General features: G+C 43.8%; 1 protein-coding gene across 1 annotated transcript in view; it reads right to left on the reverse strand.

Annotated features, from left to right (window-relative positions):
- The window catches only part of Ephb1 (EPH receptor B1), a 448,050-nt gene that overhangs the window by 124,128 nt on the left and 303,245 nt on the right, over positions 1-20,677 (reverse strand). Inside the window, exon 5 of the mRNA XM_028869941.2 lies at positions 2,618-2,953. Within this exon, the coding sequence (XP_028725774.1) occupies positions 2,618-2,953 (336 nt within the window). The remainder of the gene's footprint in view (positions 1-2,617; positions 2,954-20,677) is intronic.

Below are 20,677 nucleotides of genomic sequence, written 5' to 3' on the forward strand. Positions count from 1 at the left end.
ACTGGATGAGCTCAATGGTGTCCTGAGAAGGCTAGACACATCATGACCTTGGTTAAATACAGGTCCACCCACTTCATTCCCTACATTGGGTTTTCAGAATGCCTACTATTTAGTCTCCTCACTATGGTAACATGCATAGCTTTTGTTCAACATTTCTAAATTGTTCTTACAAAGGCATGGGGTCAAGTATTCATTTTGGCCATTCCTACCTTAAAAAAAAGACAATACTATTGGCTGAAGATGACTTGCACTCATGTACAGTCACCAAATAGACACTATTCCTCTATGTTACACAGCACACCAACTAGGAGCCACTAGCCAACTTGATATTTGCTTTATATAAACCACATACTATCATGGAGCTATTGCATCATTCTCTTGCCCATTTTTCTTCCGAGACAGGTTTCTCTGTGTAGCTTTGCGCCTTTCCTGGAACTTACTTGGTAGCCCAGGCTGGCCTCACACTCACAGAGATCCGCCTGCCTCTGCCTCCCGAGTGCTGGGATTAAAGGCGTGCGCCACCACCGCCCAGCTCTCTTGTCCATTATAAACTTTGTGATTTCAACGTTTTAGAATTATCAAAGAAGAATTCTATATTGGAAGGTTATAATGAGGCATAAAACAGGGGAAGGTTAAGAATAAAGGATCTGCTGGTGAATAAAGTGCATGAGAAATGTGTTTGCACCATCGCAAATGAGTGGGGATAAAAAATAAATATTTTGAATGTTGGTACTGCAAGGCCCCTTTTAGGAGCCCTGGTACCTCTGCTCCACTAAAGCCCAGGAAGGTGCAGATGGCAAGACAAGCAGATGGGCAGGTTCGGGAATAGCAGGGTAAGGGAAGGGAGGAAAAGAAATAAAAGCAAACTGATCTAAGTGGCAGGTTTATTCGCACATGCTTAGAGAGAGAGAAAAGACAGCCAAGCTCAGAGTAACATGACAGCCTGGCAGGATTGTTATTCCCAGAAGCTGGGACACTAAAATATTTCAGCCAGTTTCCTGCCTTAACTCTCCAAGGGAAATGCTTGCTAACAAAGACTGCCCATGTTACATGTTCAACATAATGCAGAAAATGCCATTCCATTTTCTTGGGTAAGACAGACTGTCACAACCTTTGTCTCCATGGCACTGGTCTGTGGTCACCAGCTGGAGGTTTCTACACTTTCACTCTTGTTTTCTCACCATACACGTATGCATACAAACACGTGACCAAGCACATACATATAAACACACCACACACACACACAGCAACAGCACAGCCATCTGGACAGCCATGCTTTCCCATAACACTTTTTTCTTCTTCTCAGTTCTGGGAGTGTTAACCCAAGAATCATCTGCCATCAAAAATGACTGATATTAAAAGGGGTGGAACAAGTTTGAGGATGGGATGTTTATGGGTAGGAAAAGATGGAGTAAAAAGAGGAAGGTCAAGAAGGAGGATACAGAACAAAAAAGAAAGCAAAGAAAGATGCTTAGTTTCTGCTATTCTGTTAATGAGTTATCCTTATAGAACATTTTTATTAAAAATCTATAATTACAAATAAGATCATAGTCCAGTGTTGATGACCCCTGTCACCTATAGATGTGATATTCACTTGCCCCAAGTCTTGCTCGCTCACACAGGAGACAAACATTTCTTTTTTTAATTACTTATTGTTTACTGCCAGTGTATAGCACACTATGCTTAGAACACAGCACCTTACAACTCTGTGCCTTAGGTCAGGGTCTTGCAAATGCTTCCATTAATGAGTTTCATGGGATAGACAACTGTGTCTAAGTATCACTGTATTTCTCATAGCATCCAGTCCACAGCATGGTATAGAGTGGGTGCTAAATAACTGTCTCTTAATAATGAATGAGTAAATAAATGAGTTAGTGCATGAATGGACTGGCTAAACAGATATAAAAGGAAATGGATTGCTCTAAGAAGTGTAAAAAGCAATAATGGAGAAAGATGGGAAGAGTAAGCAATAAACACAGAGACAGAAAGATGTATGCTGCAGAGCTACTCAGGGTCCTAGGCATCTCCCATTATTGTCTACCCTAGGACTCTATAGCATTGTAGCATGCATCCAGGAAGGATGTACTCTGGAAAAACAAGAGTTTCATTGAAAATGATGTTTATTTCATTGGTTTTCTATGAAAGCACCATTGGTGTTCTAGTTCTCTCTCAAAGATTTATAATGTTCTCACCACTCATTCCTTATCTACCTACCCACCTATCTTCTATCTGTACATGCAACTGACTCATGCATCCATTCTCTTTCCATCTATTCTCTTTCCATCCACATATCCATACAACCATCAATCTAACCATCATCCTTCTATCCATTTGCCCACTAGCATTTATTAAGGCCTGGCTAGATGCAGAGTACCAGGCCCTGCTCCAGGTTAGACACACGTATTTGCTTTGATGGTGGGCAAAAGAAAATTTCCTACTTTCCAACTCACTCTTGAGGTTGAAAGATGATGTCAGTTTTCTCCACAGTAATAAACATCTGTCACCTGCCTGAGGGCAGGTTGGTGGGATAGGTGTGGCTTTGGCTATGACCTTACATAGAGATGGATGAAAAGACAGCCACACAGACAGAGAGACACACAAAAACCTCCAGACTCACCAGCCTGGTTTGTGGTGATGTTGACGGAGACATGCTGTGGGGGGAAGGGACTCTTGCTAGAGACTCCATTGATGGCCTGGATATCAAAAGTGTAGGGGGTGTGAGCCCATAGGCTACTGATGGAGACACGACACTCAGTCAGGCCCAGCTGCCTGGGTACAAACTCCACATTGTCATCACAGCGGGAGCAGCTCCGGCGGTCTGCTCGGCACTTCTTGCAGATGATGTTGTAGGTCACATCATCCCGCCCACCGGTCTCTCTTGGAGGGTGCCACTCCAGAATGATAGATGTCTCATTGACTATGGAGATGACATTTCGGGGACCCGATGGGACACCTGCAGGGAGACAAAGAAAGGTCTAGTGAGGCTGAGAAGACAGCTTCTTGCTCAGCAGCAACTCTCTAGGCTGCCTTCGGTGCCTGCTCAACTTCAATCTCATCATACATTCTATTTCCCAACCCAAAGATTCATGTTCAAATCCATCATAAAGGTAAAAGAAGGTAGACAAAGATGACAACCTGTCCCCAACTCCCTTTTGCATTATACCTACTCTGATTTGCTTCCTTTTGATCAGGTGTGCCAAAGGAGAGAAAAGTTTAAAGATGTGAGTTCAAGTATTTTTGTTTGGGGGACCAAGCTCCATCCTCCATGAACATTTATGGTTAATATGCATATATCTAAGACAGTTACTGAATTTCTTACCTTTTTTCTTTGTAATACAGCTCAATGATATATGAGCAGACCCTCTCCCAAACCCCAACAGATCCTGGAATCCCACAGAAAATTCTATACAACTTAGTACTCGTGTGCATGATTCAGGACTGTGTCTCTATGGGATGGGCTGGCAGAGCAGCTGGAGGGATGAGTAGTCACACTGTGCCAGGTTGATAGCTGTAGACCAGAGACAGCACGGGGTGGGAGAGATTCATATAGGCACCATCTTTGACCCAACGACACAAGGAAGCATAAGCACATGTTTTGGAGCAACCAGCTAGCTGCTTCATATGCATGACTTACTTACCTGCCCCTCCCACCAAGGAATCCTACCCGGAAGATGCAGCAATCATCTCAAACGTTTAGGGAGACTAAAGCTTACAAAAAACCTAGCTATTGGTCACATGGTCTACAGGAACCCAAGTCAGAATGGATGCCCAGACCTGCCTATTTCCAAAGTTCATGTTCCTAAGCAGAGACCTGTTCTTAGTACCTGCTTCCTCAAAAACCAAACAGCCTCACTGGGACGCTCATGGCTATTCATGATTCAAAAAATGGAAATGCCTTACTACATAACTCTGGAAAACTTGTGCCCTGTACAAAAGCAAAACTTTGCTGAATTGATGGCCACAATGTTGACATTTTCAGATTATGTTGGAGAACCTCCTTCCTACCAAACAGGATTGATCATAGCCTCAAGTTTCCAAGCCTGAGCCTTGCATATTGTCAATGTTTAACGGATGGAAATGAATCCCACCCAGAAGCCCCCCTTCTGAACAGCAGGTCGGCTTGAGCAGCCGTTCCCGGTAGTAATGCATTCAGAATCCACACACGTGACCATCACCAGCTGAACGAAGACATGTGTAAAGTGGTTCATGCTGGAGACAGGAATCAATTGCCAACACACAAAATGAGGGAATAACAACAAGGTCGGAGGGCACTAGGGAAGGATTCTGTGTTGAATCAGTCAACAGCCAGCAGCTAGAGCAGAAAGCAAATATTAAACCAGATTCTATTAAAACATGAAAGAAAATCAGTACTGTACTATATAAAGCCCATTAGGCCTGAGCTAAAGCATGGCATTCATGCACACTTGTGACAGGGCTGAATTCATGAAGCTTTTTTACTGAAGCCTTGCAAATAGTGTTCAAGAATTCTCCACCCATCTCTCCAGGGATACACATCCATTCTCTTCGAGTCGGTACAGAGCTGGTACAGGGAAAGCAGCAGGCTGTCTCAGATGTGCTCTTCCTGAGCCAGGTTGCCTTGCTGCACTATACAGTCTGTTAAAGCCCATTTTGGTCCCTGCACATCTTGAACATCTTTGTTTGCTTCAAGCCAGGGAGACTCAGCCCACAAGCTCCCATTGATCAATGCCACTACTGCTTGCCCCATTTTCATAGCAGACAGACTTGCCTCAGCCACAAGCATCTCTTGCACTCTCAATACATACATCCTCTGAGTGGGTGCTCTGTGCTAGGTGTGGAGTAAATCTCTTAAAAAGATGTTACATTGGAGCATTCCACGTGCTTCCAAGGCTATCTTTCAGAAAGCAGCCTCGGGTAAAAAGGCTGAGGCTTGACCAAGAAGAGAGTAACGGTCTAGTGCTCGCACTTCTCAGACCCTCTCTCCTCTAGAGCTCTCTTCTGTTGGAACTCCAACTTCATCCTGTCCTCTGACTCCAGGTTCTAAGTGTCAACCTGCAGAAGTTTTCACACCAAATACTACACCTGGCATCATTCCACAATGCTCTAGCTAAGCATCCGAAGAAACTGCCCCTCCTACCTCTGTGCTCCGCCACCTGCTCCCCTACTTCGTTCCTCCTCCTATGACTGTGTTCCCTTTCTCCTTTGCTCGACAAATTCAGGGACTCCAACTCAGATGACAACACAGCTCAGTCCCTATGTTCCTTGGCACCATTTCGTCACTAGCCAGGCCCTAGGAATCACATCTGCGACCTCCAACTCATGGGTCCTCTTTATGACCTAAGAGGGCCACTTCCTTATTTGCTGTTCTCTATCTCCCCACAGCTTCAGAATGGCCCCAGGCCTCATCAATTCAGCTGCCTCACTGAAGGGCCTCTCAGTTCTTCTGCATTTCTTCTGCACCTCTCTCATCCATTCTCTTTTACCAGAGAGTAAACTCTAAAATATACACAGGGACATCGTGTTCCTCTGCTCAAAGCACTGTGCCTTCCCGTTACCCAGAATGGTCACTCTGCTTTCCATGTGACATCAGTCACTTTCCTAGGATCTTCTTCTGAGGATTCCATCTCTCAGACTGTTTACCCTTGCCTCTCACAGGGCGGCCTTTTGGAATGTTCCTACAATTTCCTGAGTGCCCTAGACTCTCTTTGCCCTCCCAAGACTGTGAACGATGATGTTCTTTGTTCTCCCTGGAGTTCTTGCCCCTTCTACCTACTTCAGGAACTCCAGCTCATCCTTAGAGACTCAGGGTCTATTCCTTGAGGAACTGTCCCCAACATCTGTCAGTCATGCAGTCCCTTCCTGGTCTCCCATAGATTCATTTTTAGACACCTAACCACATTGTACCATTGCATAGTGCACACTGTGGCCTCCTGATGAGGAGGTACTTGGTGTGTCTGAAATAGCCAAGACCACATAGCACTTTGCCTATCCTTTGCCAGTATCCAGTAGTCATGTACTCTCTTCCCAGCTGGTGTCCTTTTTGTTTTCTATGTGCGTGACTGATGGTCTCATATGTCCACCCCCCTCTAGTGAGATGGGATGGCTTTCTGTGGGCAGGTGAAAGGACCTCAGGTAGACCTTAACCTCAGCAGCAGTCAAGACCTCCTGAAGTGGCCCTAAGTAGCAGAGGTTTTGATGAGACAAAGTAGGGAAGGAAATGATCCTCTTCCATCTGCAATCAAGGGCAGCTTGGTAGACCCACTTTGGTGGATGCTACTTCCCATTGTTCCTTGCCACCCAGAAAGGATGTCCTCAAGAAGGGACTTTTCCCCACATTTATTTAGGAACAATTTTCATGTGAAATATGGCCACTCCATTCTGATCCACGTGTGCTTTTCATAGTGGCCATCCCTGCCTTGAGGAGGGCATGGTTGTTGAGTCCAGGGGCAAATAAACCTCATCGTTTTCTCCTAAGTAACCTTTAGCAGACACCCAGGGCCTTTCCTGAAGATGGAGTACAGAGACCCAGGAGAAGGCAGTATGCCTTATATAAATCCTCCCCCAGCTTCCTCACTGGTGTTTATTGCAGATTGGGTACCAGTGCATTCTTATGGAGATGGCTCAAGTTTGGGCCATAAGAGTGACTGGGAATCCATTCATTATTCATCTACTCATCCATTCTTTCACTACTATAACAAAATGTCTCTGGACTTTTCCAGCCTTTTAGGAGACAGAGAGGAGTAAGAAACAAAGCAGGCAGACTTTTTCTCTGATGGAACTGGTATTTATCTCTGGAGATGGAAATCTGACAGAATAGAAATAAACCTGGGGACAAATGGGATGGTTTCAGATAAGAATAAGTGCTGTGAGATGAAACAGCCCTGGGGCTCAGATCCAGGGACAATGTCGAACTCTGTCCCTTATTCCCATGAGGCCTGCTCTGGGCCAGGCAAGCTAGTGCTTCAGGGCTTGGCAGTAAAATGAGGATGACCTCTGGTGTCTGGGCTCTGGCATCTTAATGAGACAGGTAGGTTCCTGAAGACCGGCTGCCCAGGCTCTCATGCCTGGATGAAGAGATTAGCAGGTGCAGGTCTAGACCTGTGCATAAATCTCACTAGAGGAAGGTGCTATGATCACTTTCTAACCATTTAGGTGTTTCTCCTAGATTGGTGGCCCTATGCATCGCTGGGACTATGCATTAAGAATGTAAGCTTTCAGCAACACCCCAGGAAGGAGACCTAAATATTGTAAAGGGGAACAGAAAGGGAGGTCAAAAGAGAAAAAAAAATCTGCTACCTCCATCAGCGAAAGTCCCCATCAACTGCCCGGCCAGGCTCAGCAACACAGTCTCCTTGTCTGAGCTCCCCGCTCTCATGGCTACTCCCTCGTTTTTCTTAATTACATACAGACAGGCCTTCTGAAGCCTGTCTGATCTGTTGCCACGGTTACTACCGATGAACATATTCTGTTTAAAAGGCTAGGGAAATTCAGTCCTTTGAAAGAATGGAGAAAGTGTTGAGCTGTGATTTTTCTGCTTGGATGAGGAGGGAGTATGGTGGGTCCTGAGTTATGAAGATAGGTCTCCAATGTCTTGAAGTATGCACCAAAGGGGTTGGCTCAGGCACATGAAACATGGGTGTCAGGGGGACCTCGAGGAGTTAAACTGGATCCCTCTCTGAGCCTTCAGCCCAAGTGTTGTAATCTCGAGATAGGATCTCCCTACTTCTTAATGTGATTTTGGCCAGACGACTTTATTTAAGAATGGAAAGACAAGGTAGGTGGCAGAAAGCAGGTGAGTTTATTTGTAGCCACGCGGCTGAAATAAGAGTTCACTTAAGTAAATCAAAGGGAAAATGTGTTGAGGACGGGTAAGCTCTGAAAGCCAGTCCCGTTATCAGGAATCTTAATAAGGCTAACCTCCTGGTCTCAGAACTTCAAATGAGTTCCAGGACCACACAAGGAACAGAGAAGCCAGATCTTGCTAATCTGCACTACTGTAGCCAGGTCTGCATCCTTAGATATCTCCCTATGTGGGTTCCTAAGGATGCCAGCAATGAGGTGATGCTGTCCTGGAGATTCCACATTCAGCCTGGTATGGTACTCCCTGCATTAGGCCAGAAAAGGTCCCTTCTACTCTGTGTATGCCTCCTGAGAGAATCTGATAAAGAAACCAGGTTTTTCTGAAAAAAAAAAAAAAAAAGTGAACATGTGCTCAATGCATGACTGTTCACACAGTGAGTGGGCTCACAGTCTTCTTAAGCTAACCATGAACCCCTTGAATATTTATACCAATCAACTTGGACAGCTATGAGAAAACGAACTTGTAAGCCTTGATTTCCTCATCTAAAAAAATGAAACTGTGGTATGGTGGCTGGTACATGGAAGAATAGAGTATGTCAGTGGCTATAATTGCCATCATTGTCATTATTGGGTTATCAGAAACCCTTATCCACTCATCTAATTAATGTTTATTTCATACTACCATTCTCTCTATGGGCACAGACTCTACTTCCAGGATTATGCTGGGCAATGTACAAGACATGAAGCTATGGAGTGATGTTAGGGAACCCAGGTGCAAAACCCCACATCTGGGAGTTGTGAATCCATACAGTTAAAAGTAAAGGAAATGGGATGGAAAGCATTGCAGATGACAAGTTAGATCCATATTTTCAGATATAATCTAGGGATTCTGTCCTCAAGCATGGATCTACTCTTGGGGAGAAACATTTTGGAGATTGTTTCTGCCCAATTATGTATATTCCAGGCTACTTAGCTCCAGAAAGCACCACTCCCAAGAAAGACTACTCTAACATGGGACTGGGTATCCAGAAAAGTCTAGATCTTAACACCTTCTGAACTGTGACCTCTGCATATACTTGTATCTGTACTTTCTGGTCTCTGAAAGGTGGTATTCATAGTCTTCCTTGACATACAATCAAAGACATCCCTCTTTATTCCTGCAGGAAATTATGCCTTCTTCTCTGTCTCTCTTTGGAAGAAAGGGTTGATGTAGGGTTTGGGAATGAGCCAAGTGGACGTTTAATGCTCAAGACCCTTGAGTATTTTCAATCAAGAAAATATAAACCATAATGTTCTCATGACTGAAAAGAGTCAAGATTGTAGGTTAAATAAAATGATGGCATGCTTAAATATAGGGTGAAGGCTTGGAGGCAGTAGAGAGGAGGATGAGAAAAATGACTTTGGGGTAAGGATGATGGGAGAGAGTGAGGTGCAAGTGCCCAGGAACACGCTGGGTGGTGTGCTCAGTGTAGATCCAACATTAGTTCTCCAAAATGAGGATTCTGTCAGAGTATTTCTTTCCTCATTGCTCACTGTGGCAGAGCTAATTAAAGGAGCTACAACTGAGTGATTGGAAGGCTTCCTAGAGAAGGTGGAAAAGTCCTTGAGACTCTATAGAGAAATAGATAAGATCCAGGGGGCAGGGGCAGATGTGGAAATATGGGATGTAGAGGTTTTCTACAGGTGCAAAGTATGTAGAAAATTAATCAGTTTATTGTTATGCCTTGCACTAAATACAGCAGACAAGGTTGAAAGCAAGCTTGGCTAGAAGGTGACATAACCTGGCAGAGGACATGCCCACAACTGTCAGAGATGTATGACAGTAATCAAATAAACATGAACACAGCTTCACATTCCCTTGCATTTTCTTCTTTGGTAACTGATTATTTGAGAGCAAAGTCAAAACAAAAGCTTCCTTCACCCTTTCTACCTGCCATGTGTAGCTATGACACATCCCAACCTGAGTTCAGCTCTCCTCTCCCCTGCCCTCCTCACAAAGATGACTCTGATTCATCTTCCATCGTAATCACACTAGGTAGAGAAGCCCAAGAAGAGGTCAGACAGAAAGCAGCAATGGCTTACAGGAGAGTATGATGAGCGGCAATGTGTTGCTTCAGAACCTTGGAGAGGGAATTGAGCCCTCCTGCTTCTAATGAGTCTGCACTGGGTACCAGGATAACAGTGGTCCTTGACAGCAGAGGTTATCAGATTCTGTCATAGGGTGAAGGGGACTGCTGGAGCCATATTGGGAAGTTGAGAATAAGGTATCGAGTACACGATGAGAAGAAGTGACACAAAACAGACAGAAAATGGGGTCATTATAGGATGACGGACATCTTCCTGCCAACAACAGAAACTTGGAGGATCTCAGGATCACTGGGAAAAAAACAGACCAAAGACGTCTGCAGTCTGTGGGTGATGAGCACTGGGTGCAGTGCTCTGCTAGTGCAGAGGAAGTTCTGAGGTGACCTTGCACCAAAAATCTGCATCGGAGAATGGCTAGAGCCTATCCTTTTGCAATGTTGGCAATTTTTTGAGGATCTTCTCTTCAATATGGTGGCTGGAGCTCTGGGGTAAAGAAGAGAGGGCATCAAAACCTAGGAATAACATATAGGATCCTAACAAGAATAACATACAGGATCATGTGAGCACAACCCTCCCAGGGACAATTTCATGCCCTTAGGAGTCAGCTTCAAATGAAGCCCTGAACCAACTCACTAGCAATGGGAGGTCTGGCTTCTTCAGATTAGGATGAGCCAAATCCTGAGCATTTACAGGTAAGACCAAAAGATTATAATCACTCAGGAGAATTAAATAGGACTTCCAATAAGTAAAGGATTAAAATGGCACCTGCCAGTTACAATAGCTTCTTTCCTGCTTTGCTTTCTATTACTATGATAGAGACCATGGCCAAAGGCAGCTCAGAGACAAAAGGTTTTTTTGTTCTGCTTATACAGCCCAGCCATAGCAGGAGCCAAGGTGGGAACTCAAGTAGAGCAGCAACTTGGAGACAGGAACTGAAGCAGGTACTGTGGAGGAATATTGCTCATAGTTTGCTCTTCGTGTTCAGTTACCCTTTTTTATATATCCCAGGACCACCTGCCCAGGCATGGCTCCTCCCACAGCAAGCTGGGCCCTTTCACACCAATCATTGATCAAGAAAATGCTCTACACATTTGTCTACAGGCCAATCTGATAAAGGCATTTTCTCAATACTGTTTCCCTCTTTCCAGATGACTCTAGCTTGCATTGGGCTGACAAGCTAACAAACACAGCTTCTGTAATGGTGGCTATCCATTTTATTCATTATGTTGTAATGATTACTTCAAGTGCAACAACACAAGCAAACGCTGCTCTCGTGAAGTTTCCAGTCTAGTGGAGGAGTCAGATAAGTGCTATCTACCCTTCCAAAGGGTAGGTAAATGTGTGATATAATTGGTGGCAAGGCTCTGGTAATAAAGGACAGGAAGAAGGGAGTCAGTGTGCCTGGTGATCAAGTGAACCGTCTCCTAGATGAGGTCATTTGGACAGACACTACATTGTGGTGATTTGGGAGCCACTAACTAGACTATAGAGGGAATAATCCTAAGAAGGAAGTGTGATTGGCTAGTTAAGGTGATTGGCTAGTTAAGGAAAATTGTGGGGGGTGCAAGGGGAATGTAGCTATAAGAAAATCGCTGAGTGGGGGAGATGGGAGAAAGAATGGAGAGAATAAATTACCAGTAGAGGCAGATTATCAGATTATGTAAATCCTGGGCACAGCTTGCAGGGATTTTATTCTCAGTAATATTTTACTCTAGGAAGGCTCTGAGGAAGGACATACTCAGACTGTGTGTGTGTGTGTGTGTGTGTGTGTGTGTGTGTGTGTGTGTGTGTGTGTGTTTGCAACTCATGCACAAGGAGGCCAGAGGAGTAAGCCTGGTGTCTGTTGGAATACTTTCCACCTTTTTTATTTGATACCAGGCATCTCATTGAACCTGGAACTACATTGGCTGCCAGCAAGCCTTAGTAATTCTCCTGTCTCGATCCTCCCAAGTGCTGGGATTACAGATATGTGCAGTCATGCCTGGCTTTTAACATGGGTGTCGGGATCTGAACTCAGGTCCTCATGCCTGCATGAAAGTGCTCTTACCCCCAGAACCATCTCTCCAGCCCCACAGTCAGACTTTCTAGGTACTGTTCTAGCTGTTGTGAAAGCAACACAAGAGGGGATACAAGTGGAAGCAGACAGACCAGTCAGGAGGCTACAGAAGCCATGCAGATGAGGGACAACAGTGGCTTGGGCCAGGACAGAGGACAAACAAGGAAGAGCCTCAAATTGTTTTTCACATATTCTGTCTGTAGACATCATCACCAGGTTACTCCACAACTGTGTCTTCAATACCACCATTTTATGATGAAAAAATTTGAGGTTCAGAGAGACAAAATGGCTTGTCTGTGGTCAAAGATGTGTCAAGGTCAAGGTGGGACTGCGACATGGATGTGTTCACCTTGCACCTCTTCCCTTCAAGTGAGTGGATAATTGGTGACCAAAAGAGCTCTTTATCCACTGGTTACTCCTTGGCCTGGCTCTGATTTGGTGAAAAACTAATATTGTTTGTTCCCTAGCATAGATTTCTACAGAGACTAAAAAACAAAAAAAAAGATTAAAAGAACAAAGAGATGGTGTTGGTCAACATTCAGCAGAGTTCTGTATTGAAGTCAATATTGAAGTCTGTATTTTCTCTTAATAAACACTATATATAAAGCACCATATTTGGCACTTTTGTGTAACTTAGTGAAGTTGATCTTCCTGATATCTGGGAAGGTAGGGACCATTATCCTCGGCACAAATATGAGGAATCAAATCACTTGAATCAACTTATGGGGCTGTTTGAGAGGAGGTGGCTCATACACTTATTTGCCTGCTATCCTGTTCCCTAAGTGTTCAAGGCACAGGTAAAGTGCAATAGAATCTGGGGGGCTCACAAGTTGATAGGAAACTTTTATTCATAATCATCTCAACTCCTACCTTTAGGGGCAGGAAAACTCACTCTGGTTCTGGGGCTATGTGAGCAAGTCTGCACACATTCCTTAGGGTCTCTTACATACTGGGTCCATACACAGGCAATTCTAATCATAACAGTTAGTAACAGGAAAGAAATGATTAGTCAAAACAATCTATTGAGAACTGATGAGGGATTGCAGCCTGGGGTTAGCAGACCTCAAAAGAGTGTACCCATGACCGTTCTCAGGTTACTGTCCATTCAGGGAAAGCTCAGATGAGGCCAAAGAGAGGGGAAGCATTGATAACATACCACTCAGAGAGTCCCTGAAGACATTCCAAACCAAAAGGAGATATATAGCAGGTCATTTTAAAGACATGACCTTCAGAAGTCCTTCCCTGGAAGCCTTGAAAACTGAGGCAGGCTATGGTTATGGCATCCCGGGTCCAATTCATGTCAGAGGACATTTTCCCTGTGGTCTTCTGCTATTCTGACAATATCCTAGACCATGCTTTGCCAAGGTAGGCTCCAAGGTGTTTTCTGCATCTGAATCTTCTCAAACTGTCAAAAGACATTGTGGAAACATTTCATTTCTGGTACTACAGGAAGATAGAGCTTACTTGGGCAGGGTCTTCATGGAGCTCCTCCTTCCAGCCTATCATTCCTAACTGATGCACTTGGGGCCTGAACCATGTGGGCTTACTCAACTGGTTTAAAACAAGCTGATGCCACTCAGAGCTCAGTGATTGTGACTCTGCTGGTGCAAATGTCAAGACCAAGGTCTGTTTAGGAAACTGGGTCAAGAGCAATGATACTGTGAATCTCAAGACTCAACAGCCCTATACCAAGACATGACAGCGACAAAGATCAGAAATTGTGGAGAGGCACCTTGGTTCTTCTAGAATCATTTGTCAAGTATGCAGAACCCAGCAGGGTCTTCCTAGTACACAGTATACACTGTGAACTCTTAGGAATAGAGCACCAATGAAGGGAAGGTATGGACTAATCAAAGTATCTATTCTATTCTATTCTATTCTATTCTATTCTATTCTATTCTATTCTATTCTATTCTATTCTATTTCTATTCTATTTTTTTGAGACAAGATCTCATGTAGTCCAGGCTGGCCTTGAACTCATTACATAGATGAGGATGATCTGAACTTCTGATCCTCTAGCTACCATATCCCAAGTGCTGAAATGACAGGCTTGGACCACAGCAGCCTGTTTTGTGTAGTTTCAGGGATCAAACCCAAAACTTTGTACATGATAGATAAGTATTCTACTAACTGAGCTATAACCTCACCTTCCACAGCATCTTTTAAAAGAAAATAGCCAGGGTTAGGGATATATTTCAATTGGTAAAGTACTTGTTGCTGCATTTAAAGGACCTGCGTTTAGATCCTCAGTACCCACTAAAATGTCAAGTGTGGCCGAACCTGTCTGCAATCCCAGTGCTGGCAAATCAGAGACAGAAAGACACCTGGAGCATCCTTACAGCTCAGCATCCAGCTGGCCTAGACAAATCAGTGAAATGTCTGTTTAGTGAGAGTCTATTTCCCATAAATATGACATCCAATATAGTTGACCTCTGGCCTCCACATGCACACAAAATCATACATACATATATGCATGCACACACACACACACACACAGTGGGGGAGGGATAACTAGATAACCATTTGAGCCAGACTGGATACGTCTCTGCTGTATAAAGAAGATCAGTTTGTACTAGGTAGAAATTAGGCCTCAGGGCAGCTGCATGATCAAGAATTGTTCTTGTCATCCTCAGAGAATGTGGTACCCAGGGAAGATTCTCACATCTTCGTAGTTCATCAAAAATTACCAAGAGCCTCATCCAGGAACAACAGATGCTTTTCTAATTGCTCCTCATCTTTTGTTAAATGACTATGGATCCCATAATAGCCAGAAAGGGGTCAAGGATAAACAGCCATGGATGAGGAAGTCTTTTCCCTGGGAACACACTGAAGACTTTTCTAGATTGTTTCGTGAAATTCTAAGAGATGCATGGGCTGCCTCTCTACTGGTTCACAGGAAATACCAGCTTCCAAAGACAACAGACAATTAAGGTCAGGAAGAAGGAGGAGGAGAGGGAGGGGGAGGGGGAGGGGAGAGGAGGAGGAGGAGGTGGAGAAGGAGAAGGAGAAGAAGAAGAAGAAGAAGAAGAAGAAGAAGAAGAAGAAGAAGAAGAAGAAGAAGAAGAAGATGATGATGATGATATTTCCTACACACACTAGTTCTTAGCATGGAAAGTAGTCTTGGACAACATCAGTATGTCCCATATGGCAAATGCCCCCCTGCTGTCCCACTCCAGTGGTCAACCTTTTTGGATTCTGCCAGTGGAAGGAGGCTCACTACTTTTCTGGTTACCAACTCATCTATTACTCATGATAGCCTGTTTTAAAAGATAATGAAAAAAGTATCTATTCATAATAAGTCACAATACCTATAAAATGCCTAGGATCAAATCTCACAAAGCCTTTGTAATATGTGTATGAAGACAACTGTAAAGTCTTACTGAAGGGCATAGAAGAAAACTTGGCTGCCGTGTCCTCAGATAACAAGCCTCAACATCATAAAGAAGACAGTAACCTCCAAAGTAATCCATATACCCAATGCCATCCAATTCCTATTAAATAGGATTGCTTAATGAAATGTGCCCAGCTAGCTCTGAGGACTGTCTACAAAGAAAAGGTTTTTAGTAAGTGACAAGATGATTTTTGAGAAATGAATACTATCCAGAGGCTTGGTTCATCAGCTGTTGAGATATGTCATAAGTCTATGATCTTTAAAACTAGTATCAGAACAGACCAGACAATCAAAGGCAAAGAATAAAACTAGTATCAGAACAGACAAGACAATCAAAGGCAAAGAATACAGACAACTAGGTGCAGGTGTTAAGTCTATAATGAAAGAATGACCTCACTAAGGTATGTATAGTCCATGTGGAGCGGATGGCATGCTGTACTTTAATGCTATGAACAAAAATATCAGTATTGCATTCTACACAAGGATAAATTCCAGATACATGAACGAGTTAAACAAAAACACTTTCCCAGAGAGTGAAAAAGTAAGAACGTATTTTTATACTCTCTTGAGAATGGCATGCATAAGACCCAGACAAAAAGTCAGCACACAAAACCCCAATGCCAGAAAGAAATAGATGGTCAGATTTGAGTTCAAAGATTAAAATACTTAGATATGACACAAAATGTACCCATAATAGAGGTCCAGATAAGGGGGAGACTAGGGGGCAGGATGCCACAGTTAATTAATGGGTTTCTGAAAGTCAGCTTAAATAGAAAAGCAAAGATTCTTCACAGGCAAGTCCCTGAAGACAGAACAAACTAGCCAACAAACATATTAAACAATACCCACTCATATGTATGCAGGGAAATACCAATCAAAACGAGTAGAACATTGGTTAAATTGGCACAGATTAAAAGTCTCACTAACATCCTGGGCCACATGGGGAAAGGAGATGCATACTAAATGGCTATAAATTGGTCAAGTCCTTTGGGAAAGCATTCTGGGAGTATCCACTGACTGGCTAAGTACCTATAATTCAGCAATTCTATCTTGAGGTGAACATGTGTTCCCCAAGGAATGCTTGTGCATTTGTACGGCAGGATTATTGTTTATATTAACAAAGCTTGGGGATGGACCCATGCCCACTCACAAGGGAATGATGGAGTGGGTGTACACTAATTATAGGGATGGTAAGGCTGCCAATTCATATGTCAGGACACACTCTGAGAAGAGTGCTGATGACAGCTTGAGGTTGAGACACAGCCCCAACCAGTCTAATGGAGTTAAGGATAGATTCTGAACCTGGATCCCTGGCAGAGTCAATGGTCAACAATGGGGGTGCAGGGAGTCGATACCAGTCTGACTGGCATGGTGACCCAGGAAAATTCCCAGTGGTAGACATTGGCCTGAAGCCCAGCAGTAGTCCAGTCTCACACTTCACTCTTAAACTTGAGTTTGGTGTTTGGCTGGCTTGGACCAGAATCTTATGTTGAGCCAACTTGGATGTGGGGCCAGGAAGTCAGCTGGGACACACTTAAGAAGCTGGGGATCAAGATGATTCAGGCAGATTCAGAAAGGCAAGATGACATCAGCGTTTGCCAAGCTAGAAGGGTTCTCCTGAATCATTTGATCTAAAATGCTTGGTACCTTCCATTCGCTTATTGTTGTCTTGTTTTGTGTCCCATAACATAGAGATCTAAGACTCACTTCTTGTTTTTCATTAAAAACAAAACAAAGAGGGTTGACTGAGCATTGGGCATCTATCCAACACTAAGGGAGTGTTTTGCATGCATTTTATAGTGAGCATGATAAAAAAAATACAATATGCTCATTATTTTCAGAAAAGGAACAAAAGTATGGAGAAGTCTGGTAACCTACCCAAGACCACTCAGCAAGGGAGGTAAAATCAGGAGTCAACCATAGTCTACATCACTCCACCAGCAGGCCTCTTACCACTAAACTGGGGTGCACTCATATCAGATTCAGAGTAGAAGAAAATGAGATCTGTGCATTGAGAGTTTCTAGTCCAGTGGAAAAGTAAGGGTGTGCTGTGCAACCGGCCCAGAATATTGTATATGAGAAGGGAGGCATCCTCCTCTCTGGGGATGTGGAGTCTGACAGAGCACAGATGTAGAGACACGTTCTTGACTGCCTGTCCTCCCCTAAGAGGTGAGGTGAAACAGAGTCAAAGAATCTATGGCTTCAGCTGCCATTAAGTCCCAGCATTCACCTTTAATCTACCCTCCCTTCCAGGGCCCAGAACCTGTACATATGACATCAGGACCATGGCCCAAGACTGCAGAGGAGCATTCATGTCAAGAAAGGACTCACAAATTATAAGAAGGACTGCTTTAGGCTGATTTTTAAAACAGTGGAAATAGGAAATTAAATAGATAATTTTACATCAATCCCTTCCTATCTCTGGAACTTCATACTTGAATCAGTGTCTGGATCTCAAAGAAAGAGTAAGGATAGGCAGAAAGCATAAGTCAGGCTGGCCAATACTATTTCTCCTTCTAAAAGTGCAGTGGCCTACAGACAAAAGGGTCATAATGACTAAATAGATTTTCACAAAGGTAACTATAAAAGGGACACAAATCTGTATGTACTGAAGAGTGCACAGTGCTAACTCCATTGCTTAAGACCTTGTCTCAAAAGTAAGGTGGAGTGTGTGGTGAGGTAGTCCTGTGGTAAGAGTGCTTATTATGTAACCATTACCACTTGAATTTGAATCACCAGAACCTACATAAGAAGCCAAGCATGGTCATCCATGCCTACAAATAAGCATTCAGGAGCAGGAGCAGAGTCAAGTGGATCCTAACACTTCACTGGCTAGACAGCCGAGCTGAAAAGCCAAGTGCTCTTTATCTCAAGGCAATAAAGCAGAGAGTAATGGAGGATTACACTCAGTGTTCTTCTCTATGCAGAGACGTTCACACTCACACACTCATGTGCATATAACACACACACTCACACACACACACACACACACACACACACACCACATACACACAAAGGTGGAAAGTAATAGAAGAAGCCTGGAGTCATCCACTGACCTCCACACAGAACACAATAGTGAGTGAACCTGCACACACTCAGATAAAAACAATAAAAGAAATAGTTGTTAGAAGAGCGATGGTGACCTGAGGATTGGAGGAAATGCTATGCTTGAGGAGTTAAATTAAAATAATATTTAGCTAATGGAGGTGATTATGGAAAGATAAAATAGTTTTCTTTAAACATGGAATCCACTGAACATTGGTCCTCTATGATCAACCAAAGGTCAACACAGTGTCAAAGTGTGGGAGGAGGTCCCAACACAAGGCCTTGGAAGGGCTCTCTTTCAATGACGGGTGATGGGGGCCTGCAACAGAAAAGGGCCATCTAGAGCCACATCTGAACTGTCCATCAACACAAACATTAAAAAAAATAAAAGAGGGAGAATGCTTTCTCAGGTTGTCAGAGACAGAAAGCAGGTGTGGGGAAGTTTGGGAGACAGGCCCTATTGGTGCTGCTCCAGATGGCAGCTGTCTGCTACCCCCAAGTGCTCTTAGCACGAAACGCTGAAACATAGTCACTGAGTGTGCTTGGCTATTAGCTTAGAAGTTCAAGCTAGACAAGGCCTCATAAGGGTTAGACCCACTTGGGTCAAACAACTGTGAAAAGAAATTTCAGATTACAGAATTGTAAAAGCACATTTATACAGGCAGTGCTGACCCTTCTCAAAACAAGAGTGACAGTTATAAATAGCTTGCAGCTTGCAGCCAGCCTCCTTCCATTCTGCATCCACATGCACATCTACTTGGCTGGCAGAGGGTGTGGGCCCAGCCAGACCCTGGCAGGGTTCAGGAGGTATCTTGCCCTGGCTCTTGTTGCTTTATAATCTATGCTTGGATTTTCCTCAAGAAAAAACAAAAAACAGAATATCTGCTTCTCAAAAACAAAAAAAAAAAAATGGGGCTAGAGAGATGGCTCAGGAGGTAGGGTTTGCTTTGCAAGCAAAAGAAGCTGAGTTCAATTCCCCAGCATGGACGTAAAATCAGGCACAGCGGTGCACACCTGTAACACCAGCACTAGGAAATGGAGACTAGAGGATCCCTAGTGAAATAGTCTGGTGGAATTGATGAGCTCTGGGTTCTGTGAGAGACCCTAATCCAAAACCTAAGGTGAAAATACCGATGTTGACCTCTGGCCTCCACATGAACATGCACACATATGTATGCACACCTGAACACATACACACAAATTGTTAAATTGAAAACCAAATGATTTTTAAGTGTGCAACATAGATGCATACACTGGTGTGAAATCAAGTTTCTCTCTTGCTGTCTAGTGAGGCACACAGAACGTTCTTCACTAAAGCCCTGGTCAGCGAATGTGAGCTCATTTTGAGGAAAACAGCTTCCTCTGAGTATGCTGCCAACCCTAGCTTAACAGACAAATGATTGAGAAAAGATTGACTTTTGAAAAGTATTTAAAAGTATCTCCAACGTGCAGCATCCAAACAAGCAGGTATTTCCCAATTGATAAAGCTGCCTTCCTGTTCTAGGTGTAGAGTCTGATGCCACAGCAGGCTTTCCTGCCCTATCTGCTCCAAGAATCCCTCCCTATAGGCAGCCTCAGCGGGCTGGGGGCCTGAGAAGTGAGGCCCATCATCCATCTTCTGAATCTTCCATATAAGCTCTCAGCTCTCCTGACTCTCTATTCTGTTCTCTGGCCCAACTCACTCTCATCCCTGGCTAATACTGTGCATCATGGGTTTGCACACTACTCTGACCATCTGAGTAAGAACTGCAGGAAAAGACATGCCAGAGCAGGTTTGGTTGGATCACCCCAGCACACAGACCCATTCACACACATTTCCCCAAACACACTACACTCTCACATAGGCACATATACTCACAGCCCCAACCCACTGCACACTTACACAATCACATTCACACACATCCTCGTGTACATGCAGGCACACACTCACAGACACACACAGGGGTCTTATGCACACTCATGCATTCATACAGGCACACTAACACAGGCATATCAGACAATCAAACTCACATACAGACAAGTACACACTTTCATGTATGTACTTTCACGCAAACACACACATATATATTCACACAGGCATACTCATGCTTAAGTACACACAAGTATACTTTCATGCACACTCATCTACAAGCACACACATACACATTCACATACTCACACAGGCACACTCATACATAAACACACACATATACTTTCACGTATACTTATACACAGGCACGCACAATGTATATTCACATACTCATACAGGCATATTCACAAGGGTACACACAGCATGCACATTCACATAGGTATAGAGTCACTTGCACATGCATGCCCATTAC

The sequence above is a fragment of the Peromyscus leucopus genome, chromosome 7, assembly GCF_004664715.2.
Source record: "Peromyscus leucopus breed LL Stock chromosome 7, UCI_PerLeu_2.1, whole genome shotgun sequence".
NCBI lineage: Eukaryota > Metazoa > Chordata > Mammalia > Rodentia > Cricetidae > Peromyscus > Peromyscus leucopus.